We start from the raw sequence: 18,187 nt of genomic DNA, 5'->3' as shown, positions 1-18,187 counted from the left end.
CAGTCCCGTTGGGGTTGCTCGCAAGAAACTTCCCTCTGCACCCATGGCTCCTAAGACAGACCTTGTTTGCAAGCCCTCTGCCAGCTGCACCAGGCAAGGAAGGGGGCACAGCTTGCGCTTGTATTCCAGGACCGAGGGAGTGTGGCAGGGAGGAGCAGCGGTTCCCCCAAAAGTGCCAGCAGGACGGCGCGGGACGGCGTGAGACGCCCTGCTCTGAAGGTCGGGGTGCTTCTCTTCCTCCTGCCCAAGCAGGCAACACCCCTCCAATTGCCAACAGTGTGTACACAGCAGACGTCAGAACCCGCCGGAACATCCTTTGAGTTTTGTTGCCTGGCCAGCCTGGGCTCAGCCGGCCGCTGCCTCTCGACTCGGCCGCCCCTTCTCTCCCCCTTCCCGCTTCCCCAGACCCACCCGGACACGTCCACTGGTCCACAGCGCTGGAATGTAAAGGCTTTATTTAGAAAACTAGAGAGGCCCCTCCCTCTGTTCCCGGATCCAAGCAGCGCTGCCCCCCTGCTCCCGGGGCAGGGGCTGGGGGGCGGCTGAGTCCTGCCCCCCCCCCCCCCCCCGCGCGGCCACAAGCCCCCTTCTCCGGCAATGAGGCACCACAGAGATCAAGGCAGTAGCAGGAAGGGGGTGGGTGGGGGTCTGGCAGCACAGGAGAAACCCAGGGCTGGGCTGGGGTGGCCCCGGGCAGGAACTGCACCGCTCTGATGTGACCAAAGCCTGGGGGGGGAAGGCTGTCATTCCCGGGAGGGGGGCTGCGATGGAGGAGGGGGGGCACAAAGGAAGGAGGCAAAGGGCATTCTCCAAAAGGGGCTTTCCTAGGTTCCCAACCTCCCCCACTCACGCAGGGGCAGAGCAGCCCTTTGGCTTCCTGGCCTGTGACCCCCACCTGGACTGGTCAGAAATGAGCCAGAAAGGAGGACCATGGGGGCCCGCAGTCCATAAATATCCGAAGAGCCTGGGGCAGACCGAGGGAAAGCTCACGGTCAGAGCAGACGGCCAGCTCCCCCCAGACAGGAGCAGCCGGGAGTGGTTGGGGGGGGGGGCTCTTAGAGCCCCCATCTTGCCACGTCTTGGGCTAAAAGCCTCCAGGCCATCCAGCCTTGACCCAAATCACAGGGATCTTACAGTGGGATCTTGCTGGACATGGCAGTGGGGGGAGGGGAGAGAGAGAGGGCAGGGGGGAGATCCTCAGAAGGGAGCCTGCCTTTGGCCCCAAACAACAGGGCCATCCAGGCCGAGGGAGGGAAAGAAGGAGCCACGTCCTGGGAGGGAAAGGGGCAAATCGGCGGGGGGGGAGGGGTGTCAGTAAGGGGAGGATGACATCCGTGTGGACGAGGGGCATGAAAGGGGGGAGCATGAGGCCAAAAGCAAGGAGGTCCCGTGAGAGATCCGCCAGCCCCCTCCCGCTCGCCTCCCGGGCAGGAGTCCCCCCCCATCTGGACCCGAAGGGGGAACCCGTCCTGGGATTTGCTACCTCCTTCCGGGGGACCGGAAGACGGGGCGGTGGGGGATGCATGCCGGCCGGCCGGCCGGCCGGATGAGGCCGCTACTTCTTCTTCTTGATGTTCCGCAGGCCGTCAGCTGGGGGCTCGGCCCCACCCCGGCCTTTTTCCGCCGCCGCCTCCTCCTTCCTCCGCACCTGCCCATTCTTCTCGCTGGCCCCCTGGTCCCCTCCGCCCCTGGCCACCTCCGCTGCCGCGTGATCCACTCGCTTGGCGCCCTTGGGCTTCCCGCCGCCCGCCGCCCCTCCGCCCAGCAGCCAGCTCCCCGCCCCACGCAGGAGTCCAAGGGCTGCCGCCGTGACGTAGAGGGTCCAGATGACGGCCGGGCCGGTGTGAGGGTGGAGGAACTCCCGCACTCGCCGCAGGGCCGTCGGCAGGAGGGCGTTGGAGGGCCGCGTCGGGGGCGCTTGATCCTAGCAGGGAGAGGCAAGAGGAGGTTGTGAGGCACCCTGTCCGGAACCCAGGAGTGCTTCAGGCTGAGAGGAGCCCTCTGCCACCCTTGAACCCTCACGTCTGCGGCTCCCTCCGTCCATCCCCGAGTCCGGATGCCAAGGCTTCGGCTCTTACAAACTGGTGTGCCAGCTGCGCCCGTTCCTGGCGAGGGTCTGATCTGGTCCACAGTGACCCATGCCTGAATTACAGCCCAGCTAGATTACTGTAACACACTCTGCGTGGAGCTGACTCTGGAAAGGGTCACAAAACTTCGGCCGGTTCAAAAAGCAGCAACCAGACTCCTGGCTGGGGCTGGTGATAGGGAGCACGTTACACCCCTGTTCCAATAGCTGCACTGGCTGCCAGTCCATTTCTGGGTGTAATTTAGACTGCTGGTTATTACCTATACAGTGGTGCCCCGCTTTACGATTACCTCGTTAAACGATGAAATTGCTTCATGACAATGTTTCAAAGGGTGATTTTCATTTGACGATGATCAGTTCCCTGCTTCGGGAACCAATTCTTCGCATTACGACGATCTAAAAACAGCTGATAGTCGGGTTTCAAAATGGCCACCCGCTGTGCAGATTGGCTCCCCGCTGTTTTGAGGACGGATTTTTCACTTAACAGGGATCAGAAAATGGCCACCCTATGGAGGATCTTCGCTGGATGCTGAGGTATTTCGCCCATTGGAATGCACTGAACTGGTTTTCAATGCATATCAATGGTTTTTTTTCCCTCGCTTGACAACGATTTCGCTCTACAGCGATTTCGCTGGAATAGATTATCCTCGTCAAGAGAGGCACCACTGTAAAACCCTCCATAGCTTATTAGGTCCAGATGATCTGAAGGACTGTCTCTCCCCCATGAGCCTTTTCAGCACTTAAGGTCATCAACAGAGACCCTCCTCTGGGTCCCATGGGCAGCGCAGGCACCCTGGCTAGGGGGGGACATGAGCAAGGGGGGCCTTTTCGGGGGCCACTCCCAGGTTATGGGTTGCCCCTCCTTCCCTTTTCATCCTTCCACCGACAGCTGAAGACCCATCTTTTCAGGCAGCATTTTAATATTCATGACTGAGTCTTTGCACGCTGCTCTTTGCTTTTATAAGTTGCTTTTAAACATTAATACTTAACCAATTTTAATTACTATTTCATTTTAATGGCTTTCTAATTGGCAACTTCTTGTGTTTCATTTTAATATCAGGGGCTATCTTGAGTCCTCTGACTAGAAGAAAGGTGGAGTATTACTTATACCAAATGAACTGTTTTTTTTTTAATTATGATATTTATATTGTGTTTTTAAATACAGTGGTGCCCTGCATAACGAGCGATTTGTTTAACTACGAATCCGCATAGCAATGTGTATTTTGCGATCACAAAAGCAATCGCATAACAATGTTTTTAATGGCAAAACATCGCATAGCGATGATCGGTAAGTGTTTCGCTTACCGATTTTCGCACAGCGATGTTTTTTCTAACAGCTGATCGGCGGTTCCAAAATGGCCGCCAGGTTAAAAAAAAAAAAAAGGCCGCCCGCTGTGTTTTCGCGCCCTTTCCTTGCTTACCGGGCAGCGAAAATGGCGGCCGCATGGAGGATCTTCGAATAACGGTGAGTTTTTTGCCCATAGGAACACATTGAACGTGTTTTAATGCGTTCCTATGGGCTTTTTTGCCCTGCATAGCGACAAATCCGTATAGCGATGATTTTTTTGGAACTGATTATCGTCGCTATGCAGGGCACCACTGTATATTATTTTAATCTGTTGTGCGCTGCCTTGGGTTGCCTGAGGGGAGAAAGATGGCATATAAATAATATGAATGAATGAATGAATGAATGAATGAATGAATGAATGAATGAATGAATGAATGAATGAATGAATGAATGAATGAATGAAGACAGCAGGGAGGGACCCCATGAAAATCTGCCACTCACTCTCACTCTTACACACACAGCCCTCCCCCTCCCCATAGCTCCTCCTCACCTTAAGCCCATGCTGGGCTAAAAGGGCATCAAGGTTGGGGTCGCCCAGGAAGACAGCGGGGTAGAATTCCTCCACCCACTTCCGCCGCCACCACTTCTGAGGGAGGGACCTGCAGGAAAAGACGGGGAAGCCCTTCAGTTGGGAGCTGCAACCCACCGATGCAGCCCCATCTTCTCCCTTTGGGATTCCCACTCCCCCACCCAGGAATCAAAGCGAGGAGGGGGGGTCTCCGTATCGGCCCCTCCTAATTGCCTCCTGCTGGGCAAGGCAGGATCCACGTTCCTCGAGAGAGATCACAGGGCAAAGAAGAAGACCGGAGGCGCTCGTGAGGAACAGGAATGGTTAATGGCTGGGTGCCATTCTCCCATGCAGGGGACCAGTTCTCCTTCACCCTGGAAGATTCCCATCTGACCACCCTCAAACTGCCTCTCCTTCCCCTCCACCCCCACCGGCAAACTGCACCCCCTAAATCTCAAAGTACAGTTCACCTTAGGGATAGACAGATAGATAGATAGATAGATAGATAGATAGATAGATAGATAGATAGATAGATAGATAGATAGATAGATAGATAGATAGATAGATAGATAGATAGATAGATAGATAGATAGATAGATAGAGAGAGAGAGAGAGAGAGAGAGAGAGAGAGAGAGAGAGAGAGAGACAGACAGACAGACAGACAGACAGACAGACAGACAGACAGACAGACAGACAGACACAGACAGAAAGGAAGAACAAACAAACTAAAGAACAAATGAACAAATTCTGCAGGGAGCTCTTATCTCTAAAGGCCAAATTCCTTTATATTCTCCGGGAGGGGGGGTATGTCTGTGAGGTGGTCTTTGCTGCCCCCTCCCCTCTGCCCCCAGACATGCAACCTCTACCGCTGCCTCCCCTCCACTTTGCACTCACCCATCCAAAGGGCCCTCCGTGAACCAGTATCGGTACAGCTGAGCCCGGACGTAGGCGGGCGGATGGGACCTGAAGGGGTATTTGGAGTCGTCTGCTTGCACCAGATGGATCACTGTGGGGAGGGAAGGGAGGGAGGGATTTGTACACTCTCCCGGGGAGGAGAGAACCACAGGGAGGACCAATGTGCACGAAGAATGCTCCCTGGGTGGATGAGCGAACGCTACACACTCCACACCCCAAACAGCCCAGAGCTGGCAGGTGGACGGAAAAGAGGTTCGGCTGCTCATGATATGAGTGTGTTGGGGGGAGGAAGGGGGAGGATCATGCTGCCACTCCACAGAACAAAAGATCATCATCATCACCACCATCTTACAACTGCAGGGCTGGAAGGGAACCTCTGGATCATCCAGTCCAGCCCCAGTCAAGGAGACCCAGTGGGGGAATCGAACTCCCAACCTCAACCCCCTCGGATCAACCCAGCCCGAGATGCTTTGTGCAAGAGGCCTGGGTTCACAGAGCTACTCCTCGCATCCTCCAGCCCTCCCAAAAACATGGCAAGGCCACGAGGTCGCCCACTTCTTGCCAGAACACTGGGGGCTGGCTTTGAAAAAAGGAAACCACCCCATTCCGTCAACGGTTCGAGTGCTCTAACGATTCATTCCTTTTTGCAAGCTTTAGCGGTGAAATCTTTGATGGGTTACGCTCCTCCTTGTCATGATAGAAAAATCCACGCAGGGCATCTCCCCACCAGGGCAAGCAAAGCCTTTCAGGGCTACAAAACCAAAATTGATTTCAGAGGTTTGAAAACCTTCCCTGGATTTAAACAAACAAACAAAATTAAAAAACCCAAAAAACAAAACCTCAGCAGTCTCTGATCAGAAATAAGAGCAGAGGAATAAGATCATGATTTGTTATATCAAAACATTAGCAAGCACTGACGTCATGAAGTCAAAACACAGCCCAGAATCATTTTCCTCGTCCTTTAAGCCCCCAGGAAGAATTGCTGGTTGGAGGGTTCGGTGGGTCAGGGCAGCTGGGCTGAGGAGGAGGAGAAGCCAGCCTGGATGGCTTTGGGCAAGCTGCACAGTCCCTGGGCCCCCCACCCCCACCCCAAGAGGAAGGGAAGGGGAAACGGCCTCTGAGGACTTTATCCCCTATCCAGTGAACCCTGGAAAGGGTCGCCATGGCTCAGAATTGACTTGATGGCCAATAATTATTGTTTCTGAAGAATTAGCACAACAAGGGAGCACGATTTTGCTTCTGGGGCTACAATCCTCGGAATTTCTGCGGCCATTCTGGGATTAATAGTCCAAAAGCAGAAATCTGTACACTTCTAATTCACAAAATATATTCCTCTTAAGGTGCAGTTCACAAATTCTGGAGCGTCTGTTCAACTAACTTCATGGCCCACCCATTTCGCTGAAAGTGGGGACGGAACAGGTCTCGGCTTTCCCCCCCCCTCCAGAGGCGCTGAGGGACCCCAAAAGACAAGAACAGGAAGTGATTCTGCACCTCCACTGAGCAGCAGCGGAGAGATGATGATCCAGGAAGCCCTTCTTCAATCATCTCTCTCTGGCCCACTCACCTTCCTCCTTGCCCTGCAGAAGGCGATAGACGAAGCTGGTGAACCAGGGGCTGTGCGTATGGTGGCCCAAGGCTGCAAACCACATCTGCCAGTCCAGCCGGGGCTGGTGAGGGATCACAACCGGGGGTGGCGCACTGAGGTTGCCTGGCTTGTACATGAATTCAATCTCCTGGACAAGAGGGATAAAGCAAAGCCTAAGGATGCTGCCAGCCCAGAGAGCCTCTTGGCTCATCACAGGAAGAAAAAGGGACCACCCCACCTGATCGGTCCCTCCCTCCCTCCCTTCCATTCATCATGAACGCCTTCCTTCCATCTTTCCTCCCTCCCCCCCTCGCCCCTCCTGTCTCAAGAGACTGGTGGTCCGTGGCTCTCCTCCGCTCTTGCACAAACCCTCCTCCCCCCCATTAGGCCAGGGTTGGTTCCCTCCATGGCCAAATATCATGCCTCCCTCTGGCTGAGGGTCTCTCTCTGGTGCTTCTCTGCCACTTCTCTCAAGTCAGTCCAGCGGCGAATGTGGCCAATGGACGATCCGCACACGGGCTGTGAAACAGCCATTGGGAGCACGAAGGGGTGTCCGGAAGCCTCTGACCCAGGGCACCCTTGACGGTCCTGCCTCCTTCCTCATCTCCGTTCTCCCTAAACTATGCAGTGGTCCAGATTCCCCCCACCCCACCCACCCACCCCCTCTCCTCTCCTCTGACCGCCTCAACCACCTCCACTTGTCTTCTGCCCCGTCCACTGCCAGCCAGATCCTCCCCAGCAGATCTCCCTGACTCCACTGAGCCCCCCAGCCGAGGGCAGGGGGCCGCCCCAAACCCTAACCGAGAGCAGCTGTGCCCCCCCCATGGCCCCCTCAGCAGGGCTCTTACCGTCCACGTCTTCTTGTCGTAGCTGCCTTCCACCACCACCTCCGGCCGGCCGCCGACGCCCGTCATCCGCCGGAAGAGCCCGTAGGAATTGGCCAGCTGGTAGCGGTCCACGGCGCTGAAGAGCTGGTGGACGGCCGGCCAGAGCTTCCCGTTGGACTCGTACTCGATGTAGGTGAAAGGGACCTGGGGTGGCGGGTCGGGGAGAAGAAAGCTGGTGAGATGGAGGGTCGGCGCCTCCTGGAAAGAGGCAGCCACCCAGCGGGGGGGGGGGGGGAGAGCGCCCAGCATGTCAGCCTGAGAGAGATTCTTTCTCTCTCTCTCTCTCTCTCTCACACACACACACACACACACTGCTTACTGCAAGCCCCTCCTCGGTCCTGTGAGACAGCCTCACGGTGCAGTGGTTAAAACTGCCGTCCTGCCATCAAGACCCCGCTCAAGAATCAAGTTCGATCCCGCTGGGCTCAGGTCGCGGGCGAGAGGCTGACTTTTGCTTCCACACTTCCAAGGTCAGTAAGCAGAGTATCGAGCACACAGGTGTATGTGTGTAATGTGTAGCCTTGCATCTCTTTAATTGCAAACCACCCAGATGGTTTGCAATGGGGTGGTAGATAAGCAGCACGCTTTGCCTTGGCTTTTTTCAGGGTGCTGGTGGGGTCGGGCGGTCTGTATTCCCGTACATTGCCCACCTCAACTTTACCATATGGAGCAGCCACCTCTAAGAGGGGGGGGTTACTTCTGTACCTGTTTGCAAATGGGCTCTGAAGATGACTTCAGTCCACCAGCTTTTTCTTTCTCTTGATGGACAGGACTCCCTTTAGGGCTATTCCCTGCACTCTTGGATGGACACATTATTTTTTTGAGTTCATTGCTGGTGTTTTTTTTGGGGGGTGGGGGGTTACCAAAACAGAAGTGGGATAGTGGCACTGAAACACATCATTGCCCTGTTCTCCAACGGGCACGGGCTTTAGTGCCTACACAGTCCTTCCTCCTGCAACTCTCTCGGGCTCCTCCGTCTCCCCCCTACAGCCGGCCCCGTTCAGGCGTGCCAGACCCCCGAAGCCTCCCCACCTGGCAGGTTCCGGCGCCTGCCTCCCACCCCATCTGCAGCAGCCTTGCTTACTCACCAGGCTGATGGTAAACATCCCAAGAGCTGCGGTGGCAAAGACAGCCCACTGAGTGGCCGCCCAGAGTTTCCAGAGAAAGCCTCGGGTGCTGGCGCTCCTGGGGGAAAGAGGGAGGGAGGCAGGGAGGGAGGACAGGACGGCTCTGTTAACAAGATGCCAACTTTGGGTCTTCTCCCTCAGCTGTGCAGTGTATTATCGGAATGCGACACCCGCGTTGTTTCGTGACACCAATGACGATTTAAGAGGCCGAGCAAACGGGGCTCCTAGCTGACGTTCTTCCATGCCCAACATCATTCTTGTATCAGATTTAAGACTAACAGAAACTAGTCAGCCTTAAATGTGATACAAGAACTATCTTTTGATCGTAAGCATTCGTGTGTCCACTTTTTCAGATGAAAAGAGTGGCTGTGTCTTTGGGGGGAGGTTAAAACTGTTGGCAGGGAGACAGCATCACAGGAGGGTAACAACAGGGTGTGTCGCTCCTGGGTGAATAAGCTGCCCTTTCTGACACATGCTTCCTGCTGAGTTTTAAACTCTGCCCCCCCCTCGCCTCCCGAGACACAGACACTCTGTCCGTCCGAAGAAAGGCAGTTGGACACATGAAAGCTTTTTGAAAAATGGGTTAGTCTTAAAGGTCCAGCTTCTAGTTTTTATTCTGCTATAAGATGAACATGGCTACCGGAGAGATTACTTTCCCAACATTGCTCCTGTCCACTGAAAAGGGCTGTAGAAGGTTTGTAGTCATTCTGTGTAGGACTCAAGCCTGCTTCATTTAAGGCTGTGGGGCAGCTCAGTTAAAACCTGAAACCAACGACACACACTATGCATGGCCCCAAAATTTAGGATTTCTGCTACAAAAGGGGACGCCCATTTTGCAGCTGAAATGGGAGATAAGAGGACCCACAAGGCAGGCAATGGATGAGAGACACCCCACCATTAAAAAAAGAGAAAAGGTTGATGGTACAACTATATTCAGCTCTTCTGAGAAAGGCAGCTTCCCCGAAGATTCAGGTGGAAACAGTTCAAACAGCTTCCCTCACTCGGGGGCGGGGGGGGGTATCTCAGCAGCTGCCTGCCACTAGCCACAGCCAGCCACACCTGTGCGGCTGCCGCCTGTTCACTCACCTGTATCCAGCCTGCAGGATTTCCCAAAGCAGGGACAAAAATCCAATCCCCACCAGAGGGAGAGTCACCATCCTCAGCCACTGCATGAATTCATGGTACGTGAACGCTGCAGAAATACATTCAAGAAACAGCCTATTTGTCCAGAGTGCATGTTTTGGGTGGGGGAGGAGAGGGTTGAGGAGCAAGGGAGACACAGCCTGCCCTCCCACCCCATCAGGCACTAAACTGATAAAAGGGCAGGTGGTCAGAAAACCCACCACCCTACAGGTTTCTGCACGTGGTTCGACCCACCCTGGAGCACCAGGAACACCGATGCACCAGAAGCCCATCCGGCCGCGCCCCGGGCTCTCTGCACAGAAGTGTGCTAGAGAGGGATGATGACGTCTTTGGGAGTGAAAGCTGAAACGGGGGGGGGGGGGGTCTGTGGAGGAGATCGGGGTCTGGAAGGCAATTCCAAGCATACCCTGAAAATCCCACAGAGCAGGAGACCTGAATACGCTGCACAACACAGTCCGGGCGTCTTTCGCCTTTAGAGGTGTGATCCTAGCGTTTAGGATCCGGAGTGAACACCTACCACACAGGTAAAGCTGTATGACTCATAAGGTCGGCTAGGGGGGAGCCTAGGGGGCCCTCCCCAAAGACTAGGGGCCTGTCCATGTTTTCTTGGGGGAGACCAAAGATGGCTGAGGTAAAAAACCGAAGGATCAGAGGGGGGGGGTCAGAAAATCCTGAAAGCCTATCCCCCTATAGCCATGGGTGAAAAAAAGGTCCATTGGCTGTGACCCACAGGGCCAGGGCGCCCCCCTGCTGCTCCCTTCTTGCCCCGCAGCCGGACTCACCGGTCTTGGATTCAAACTGCTTCTTCTCCCAGTTGATCTGCAGGCCAAAGTAAAGGGCCGTCCAGTAGAGGCCGAGGCCGTAGGTGCCCAGCTCGGCCAGCACAGAGAGGATGGACATCAGCCTCGGGGGGCCGGCTGCCGAGCAAAAGGGGGGTTAACGGAGAGGGGAAAAGAGGAAGGAGCCTCTCTGCAACGCACACCGTTCACTGGGTCGCCAGAGGAGCGTCCACCCTGGAAATCATTCAAATCGACACACGCAGCAGGTGCAACTGATTCACACACCCCCAAACAGCCACAGCAAGCGTGCAGGGGGGCTCTCTCCTACGCACAGATTTCATCTGCAGCAGGCGATGGACCTAGGCTGGAAAGACCTTGCTCAAGGCGATGGAGAAGGAGAGGCAACCTGGATGCGTTTCCTTCCCCACTTTCGGGACTGCTGGTTCACCCCCAATTGAGAAACGCACCCTTAAAAAAAAGAACTGTCACTCCAAGGTAGACTTGAGGGACACGATCCTTTAAAACATGGAACCTCCCCCATCTCCATACCTTGACTGTCCCCCCCTAACTTGGAAAAGTGTAGGTTTTCTTTTTACAAAATATGTATTTATGCATGTATATACATAGGTATGTTACTGTATTCTATTTATAGGCTGCCTTTCTCCTGATAAAGGGACCCAAGGGAGCTCATGGTAGTGAAAGAACAGAAGTAAAAATACAGCAAGATATACTGTATTTCTATGTGTATTAAGACAACCCCCCTTTTTCCAACCCCAAATGAGAAAATTTGATCGCTGCTTTCCCCCTCCACTTCCTAAGCCCCGCGAAAGCAGGATGAAAGAGCTGTGGAAGTGGAGGGGGAAAGCAGCTATCAAAGGGCTGCGGGATCAAAGGGCTGTGATCCTGCAGCGCTCTGATCTCCCCCCCCAACTTCCATGTATAAGACGACTCTCAATTCTAAAGATAGTCTAAATGAGTATCATCTCGTAAATGGAAAAATACAGTACATTAAGAAAGCAAATTATAAAATGGATTCAAATACAAACAAATAACTAAAAATAGGTAAAACATTAAAAACAATCTTAACAAAAAAACCAAAAAAACGAGCCCCTGGGGACTTAGTTATGATGGTTAAAAGCCTGCCTGAAAAGGTGGGTCTTCCGCTGTTGGTGAAAGCATAAAGGGAAAAGGGCCCGATCTGACCTCCCAAGGGAGAGCCTTCCACCACCTGGGAGCTGCCACGGAGAAGGCCCCCCTCCCTCGTGTCCCCCCTCAGCCGTGGGACCAAGAGGAAGGCCTCCGCTGATGATCTTAAGTGCTGAAAAGGCCCATGGGGGGAGAGACGGTCCTTCGGGTCGTCTGGGCACTAGACAGCGGCTACAGAGGTAATGACCAGAGGAAACAGACCTGAAGCCACAGCAAGCCTCGGAGCGGATTGTCCACTGGGGCCCTGGACACTGGACCCTGCATGCTTTGCCTGTCCAGGCACAAGGCTGGGTGGGTGGGTGGATGCGAGGGGCTGACAAGACACAGCCAAGCTCACCTCCCTGTCATCGGTGGTGGGACAAAGAGTGAATATTGCAGGGTGTAAGTGTGCTGTGCAGTCTTGTGTGACAGGGGATGGGGGAGCGGAGGGGGACAGTATAAAGCTAGTTTTCAAACGTTCATAAGCTCTTTGATGCACAGTGGGTTGGCCGCTGAGCTCCCTCCAGTTGACAGAGGATGAGCTGGTCTCAGAGCCCCAGGGAAGCATCTAAGGCGACCCTCAGAACAACCAGGTGGCCGGGGCAGAGGGAGAAGGCAGCTGCTCAGTCCTCCAATAAGGAGTCTGGAGAGGTCAGCGGGCGGGCGGGCAGGCAGGCAGGGACTACCTTGCCTTGCCGGGGGGGGGGGGGGGGAGGCTACCCCATAGCGCTATGTCTGGGTGGGCTGGATTTATGCTGGACCCTGCCCAGGGCCTGTGGTGACTTATCTACCCACAGCCCCTTCGGACACTCACCAGGCCCCGTCTTCTTCCGCCCGCGCCCCAGCCACAGCCCCACATGCTCGTCATCCAGCAGGGAGAAGCAGAGCACGATCGTCAGCAGGTTGAAGAAGTTGTAGTTGCCCGTGATGATGATCAAGGCTTGGAGGAAGATCTGGAGAAGACCGCAGAGCAGCCACTTAAAACATACACAAACACACACGTAGACATACACACTCCGACCTGAAATCTGTAAAAGGAAGGTGGGTCAATGGCCCTCAAGCCTCCCCCAAGTTTTAGAGAAGAAAGCAGCACTTTGAAAGCCTCTGCCTCATATAGGGCAGGCCGCCATCATCCCATCAGGAATCGGATCCGGGTTTGGAAAAAGAAGGGGCCTGAAACAGGCCAGGTGGCTCTCGACTGTGGCTTTTTTGGGGGGGGGGGCTGGGGTTTAGGGTTAGGGTTGGATCTATATAATCTCTCTCTTTCTCTCTCTCTCCAAAGCCCATGTGGAAGACCCACCCTGCCCCAGAAATCCCCTCTCTGGCCCACGGATCACACACGAACCAAGGAGGGTCGTCCTGTAACTTTAGAATGACACCTACAAAAGACGGGAGCCCATTGACGGAGGGGCGCTTGTCAGGTGGTGGACGAGGGTACAACACAACGACACGATCTTGTGCTGAACCCAAAAGAGGAGGGGTTCTTCTCTCCCGGCCCACCCCAAATCTGACCCCCCACCACACTGCCAGGGTTTCTTGAGGCCGGCACCGCGGACTAAACCAGACCCTTTCCCAGCACAAGACAGGAGCTCAGACACCTCTGGCTCTCAGGGCCAAAGAACCAAGTCCGAGAGGTGGAAGCAGCTGCCCGCATCCTGACCTCCTAACTCGGCCGGCAGCTTCCCGGGATCTCGAATCCGAAGCTTTTCCTCCTCTTTGAAAGCACCCTTTTTTCCTGGCTGGGCAGGCCGGTGGGGAGTGCTCTCCTTCTGATCTGGGGCCACTCCCTGGGCACTAGTTTGCAAGAGAGAGTTTTGCAGCTCCGCCTGGGCCTTACCTGGCTGTAGAAGGCAAAGAGGCGGAGGCGGCGGAGCGGAGCGAAGAAGAGAGGCGGGATGATGATCTCGATCACGTAGGTGGCCACCACGCTGAACTTCTGGAACCAGACGGGGAGCTGGTGGGCAAACCAGGCAGCGGGCGTGGGGATGCATTGCGTCTCGTAGTGGTAGGTCAATGCTGGCGAGAGAGTGAGAGAGAGACAGTTGGAAAAACAACACAGGGGAGAGCGCGCGCACACACACACATACATACACACACACAATTGCAACATGAACCTCTTGGGTCCGTTCTGTTTTTTTGCTGACACACATGTAGAACAGTGGCTTGCCCGCTGGGTACCGTCCTTCCCTGATTGCAGTCACTGTCCTTCCTTCCTCACGAGAAGGGACAACTCAGGCCAGATGCTGAGAGGACTCTGGGGCATCCAGAGCAGAGTGGTTGTCAACTCCCCCCCCCCCAAGATGTTTTTTGAACCTTCGGTGGAGAACAACTTCGCTTCCTAGACCTAAAAGACATCACGCAGAAGCCAAGCTCCCTCCCACCGCCCCTCCCTCCCTCCCTCCCTGCCCAGCACCCACCTGTGAGCCCCCACCAGGTGGGGCAGCGGCTGGTCAGCTTCACCACTCCGGAGGCGAACATCAGCCGGAAAAGCAGCCAGCGCACCAGCCAGAAGGTCACCCCGTCGTGAGGCCGCCAGGCCGTCGAGCGCCGCTTCAGGAGATGCAGGGGGGCCACCAGCACGGCCAAGAAGCCCGTTTCCAGCAGGAGGCTGTCCCTGGTGGGAAAGACCGCCCGGGTCAAAAGGGCAAGAGCCGAAGGCACCGAGCTCTCTTCAAGCCGAATCGCCATCCCAGCACAGAGCCTGGCGCCCAGTGTCAAGGGTCGGCACCTTAAAAGACCAACCCATTCTGTCTGACATCCTGTCAGCTTTCCTGGAACTTAAGGCAGCATCTTCAGAGGGATCTCCGAGGGTTGGCAAGCTTATGGCAGGCTGGAATCCCAAGAGATAAAGCTCACGTCCCATAAAATATTATTGGTCATTTAGGCTGCCCCAAGACTGTTTTTTTTTTTTTACAGGAACAGATTAACACAGCTACAACCCAAATACCGATTTACCGTTGTGTGTTACAGTAAGTGCTATCAAGTTGCGCATGACTTTAGAGTGACCTAAATAGGGATTTTAAGGGAAGTGGGATAGTTAAGAGCTTCCACCACCACCACACCGAGAGGGTCCAGCCGAGATCAGAAGCCAGCTTTCCTCCGTCCCACTCTGTCTGCAACACCACATTGGGTAATCTATTAATTTAATTAACTATTTAAAATATTGTACCCTAACTTTCTTCTTAAAAGGAACCAAGATGGTTTACATCACTAAAAAGGCAATTATTTAAAAGTTAAAAACAGTAAACATGCAAGTATTTAAATAGGGCACCGTCGTTGTGTGGGAGACACACAAAACGAACTCGCTCAGCCCTGGCTCCTCTTCACCACCCTACCATCTCTCCCATCAGCACGCCACAAACGCATCTGAAGACCGGAGGGCTTACTTACCACTGGAAATAGAGGAACACCTGCCCCACCTGGAATGAGAGGAAGGAGGAGAGAGGGCGTGTTAAGAGGGCCTTTCCGCACCGCAAGAGGCCACAGCGGATGGGGCCGTTAAGCTTCCCGGGCGGCACTGAATCAGGGCGGAAATCAGCCCTCGCTTTGCAACCACCTTGACACCCTCTGATGCTCGGCAGCAACCTGCTATGGAAAATCATACACAAATCCTATGGATTTTAGCCTTAGGAAATGTGGCTCTATTTTACACGTCTCTCTGGGTTTGCTCTTCCTCTCGGGCAGGAATTTCCCCAACCTTTGACCCAGCGTGGATTTGATTTAAACCACAATTTAATTTTTTTTAAAAAAATTGGACCTTTTTGAGTCTTCCATTTAAAACACTGGATCTTTTTAATTGAACTTATGATTTAAATCAATTTGATATAAAAGTGTTGATTTTTATCCCCTTTGCTTTGAACGAAGGTCTCCCTGCAGAGTGAGGGTTGCACCACCCACCACCTGGATCAGCCCACAAAATTGCCCTTGTCGAGGAGGCAGCAAAGGGGGAGGAGCAGGGGCAGACCCCTGGATCCGGAGCCCACAGGTTCTGCTCCAGGTCCAAAGCACCTGATCAGCATTGTTCCTATGGCTGCAGGCAGGCAGGCAGGCGATCCGGGAGCTGCCCAGGCGTGGCCATGCAACGCCTGGGAACGAGGAACTGGTGAGTGTGCTTTTGTGTGCAATCCCAGTGCGCAGTCGGCCTTCGGGGAATCCACTGGCCTGACCCGGCCCTGTGGTTGCTGGGAAGACTCAGCCTTTGAAGCATCAGAGGCTGCTTTGCCTTCAGTCAAGATTCTTCCTCCATCAAGCCTACAAGTATCTATTTTGGGCAGGTATCTTTCCTAGCCCGCTCTGGGAACCTCTGGCTACTTCCTGGTGTTCTCCTATTCTGGTAATCATCATCAGGCGCAGCCCTGTTTAGCTCCTGGAAGGCAGACAACTACAGAACCATAGAACGATGGGAGTAGGAAGGGGCCTATGAGGCCATCCAGTCCAACCCCCTGCTCAAGGCAGGGATCCCAAATCAAAGCAGACCTGCCAGGTGAGGATCCAAGTTGTTCTTGAATGTCTCCAGTGTTGGAGCACTCACCAACTCCTCTGGAGGTCACTGGTTCCACTGTTGTACTGCTCTAACAGTTAAAGGTAAAGGTAAAGGTTCCCCTTGACAATTTTTGTCCAGTCGTGTTCGACTCTAGGGGGTGGTGCTCATCCCCGTTTCCAAGCCATAGAGCCAGCGTTGTGTCCGAAGACAATCTTCCGTGGTCACATGGCCAGTGCGACTTAGACACGGAACGCTGTTACCTTCCCACCGAGGTGGTCCCTATTTATCTACTTGCATTTGCATGCTTTCGAACCGCTAGGTTGGCGGGAGCTGGGACAAGCGACGGGCGCTCACTCCGTCGCGTGGATTCGATCTTACGACTGCTTGGTCTTCTGACCCTGCAGCACAGGCTTCTGCGGTTTAGCCCGCAGCGCCACCACGTCCCTCTAACAGTTAGGAAGTTTTTTTTCTGATATTCAGTCGAAATCTGACTTCCTTTAACTTGAGCCCATTATTGCGCGCCCTGCACTGTGGGATCATTCAGAACAGATCCTGCCCCTCCTCTGTAGGACAGCCTTTCAAGGGTTTGAAAAGTGCTCCCCTATTATCACCCCTCCGTCTTCTTTTCTCAAGACTAAACAGGCCCAATTCTTTCAGCCTTTCCTCCTAAGGCTTGGCTTTCCAGTCCCCTGATCCTCCTTGTGGCCCTCCCTCTGAACTGGCTCCAGGATTGCTGGCATCTAAAGTCCCACTATGTTCAGGGTACGAAGGTGCTACTGAAGTAGAGCTCAAGAGATGCTGCACCCAGTGCGGGTGGGCAGAGCCCGGTAGCCCCTCTGCTCTCCACTCTACCACCGTCTGAAGCCTGGCAGGTAAGACTGCAGCCTTATGCAACCTTACATGCGAGTATGCCTCACCAAATGCAAGGGTACTTCTCGCTAAGCTTGCACCACGTCTGGCTCATTTCTGAACACGGTGTCCCCCTGAAGCTTCTACAATCATCTCTGCCTGTCTCGTTTCTATTACACAGCCTCTCCCAGAGGCACCAGACTACAATTCCCATCAGCCAGGATGACTGTCATGCCAGCTGGGCCAAAATAACCAAGAGCGCCCCCCCCCCCAGGGCAGGGAGGAGGCTGTTCTATCTGAAGGGAAGAGAAAGCATTAATTTCCATTTCTCATCCTGGTGACAGAAAGAAAACCTCCCACCCAGATTTCAACACCATGATTTGTACACAGTGGCTCGACAGCCCGAGATCACAGGCGGGAAAAATCAGGCATTGAAAAAGGCAGAACGCAAGCCAGAAAGATTCAGAGCTATTCCCAAAACCCCATCTCCTTGGCTAGAAATTCTCTCATTAATTAACACGGGGAACAGACATGGGCGGGGGGGGGGCAGAGGAGAGGAGACCAATATCCTGCGGAGGGGGGAGTTGTCCGCAGCTGGAAGCACTGTCCCTGAGGAGATGCCCGCCCACCTCCCGCTTCCTCCAGATCTCAGCCAGGGGTTCGTCCCGGGGCCGCCCGCCCGTCTGCAAGACAGGTCCAGGATTCCTCCCTGCTCCGGCGTCGCCTTAAAAGGGATCCCAGAGGAGAGAGCGGCAGAGGCTGGAATGTCCTTTGCAAACATTTTTAGAGCAAAGGCAAGCCCCTTTTGGTCTTGCGCCTTCCTCAGCTCTTTGCTCTGATTTTGCAAACCTCCCTTTAAATTTTGTTCTTGTTTAGTCGCGTCCGACTCTTCGTGACCCCACGGACCAGAGCATGCCAGGCCCTCCCAAGAGGCTGAGATGAGCCTTGAAATCGTGAGGGGTCCCAGCCGAATTGGGCTCGAGACCGGCCTCTCCTGCTTTGGGATTTATGGTGCGCCGGTGCCTTCCTTTAAGGATCATCAACCTCTCCGGTGCCAACATCTCTAAAAAAATTCTCTACTCCAAGAAAGAGGTGGCTTTCCATGCCCAAAATGTCACACAAATATCCCTGGTCCATATACCTTCACTAAAAGAAGGCTGGGTTTTTTGGAGGAGAGCTCCCAGAATCCCCCAGACGGCTGTGCAGAATTCAGGGAGTGGGAGCTGATCCGTCCCAGGGCGACAAAACCAGCGGGAGAACGGCTCCGACTCCAAAGCAGTCCTATTGGGGAG

At 54.4% G+C, this 18,187-nt stretch overlaps 1 protein-coding gene across 1 annotated transcript in view; it reads right to left on the bottom strand.

Annotated features, from left to right (window-relative positions):
• Positions 1-438: 438 nt before the first annotated feature.
• Positions 439-18,187, bottom strand: part of LMF2 (lipase maturation factor 2) — a 30,836-nt gene continuing 13,087 nt past the window's right edge. The window contains exons 3-14 of the mRNA XM_073002390.2: positions 14,954-14,982; positions 13,981-14,177; positions 13,401-13,579; positions 12,378-12,516; positions 10,382-10,516; positions 9,543-9,648; positions 8,418-8,514; positions 7,291-7,473; positions 6,422-6,590; positions 4,837-4,948; positions 3,925-4,033; positions 439-1,924 (exon numbers count right to left, since the gene is read on the bottom strand). Of these exons, the coding sequence (XP_072858491.2) occupies positions 1,556-1,924; positions 3,925-4,033; positions 4,837-4,948; positions 6,422-6,590; positions 7,291-7,473; positions 8,418-8,514; positions 9,543-9,648; positions 10,382-10,516; positions 12,378-12,516; positions 13,401-13,579; positions 13,981-14,177; positions 14,954-14,982 (1,824 nt within the window). The 3' untranslated portion in view covers positions 439-1,555. The remainder of the gene's footprint in view (positions 1,925-3,924; positions 4,034-4,836; positions 4,949-6,421; positions 6,591-7,290; positions 7,474-8,417; positions 8,515-9,542; positions 9,649-10,381; positions 10,517-12,377; positions 12,517-13,400; positions 13,580-13,980; positions 14,178-14,953; positions 14,983-18,187) is intronic.

Source organism: Pogona vitticeps, chromosome 5, assembly GCF_051106095.1.
Source record: "Pogona vitticeps strain Pit_001003342236 chromosome 5, PviZW2.1, whole genome shotgun sequence".
NCBI classification, from domain to species: domain Eukaryota; kingdom Metazoa; phylum Chordata; class Lepidosauria; order Squamata; family Agamidae; genus Pogona; species Pogona vitticeps.
The sequence above is the reverse complement of the archived record's forward strand: the minus strand, read 5'-3'. Positions and strand labels throughout refer to the sequence as shown.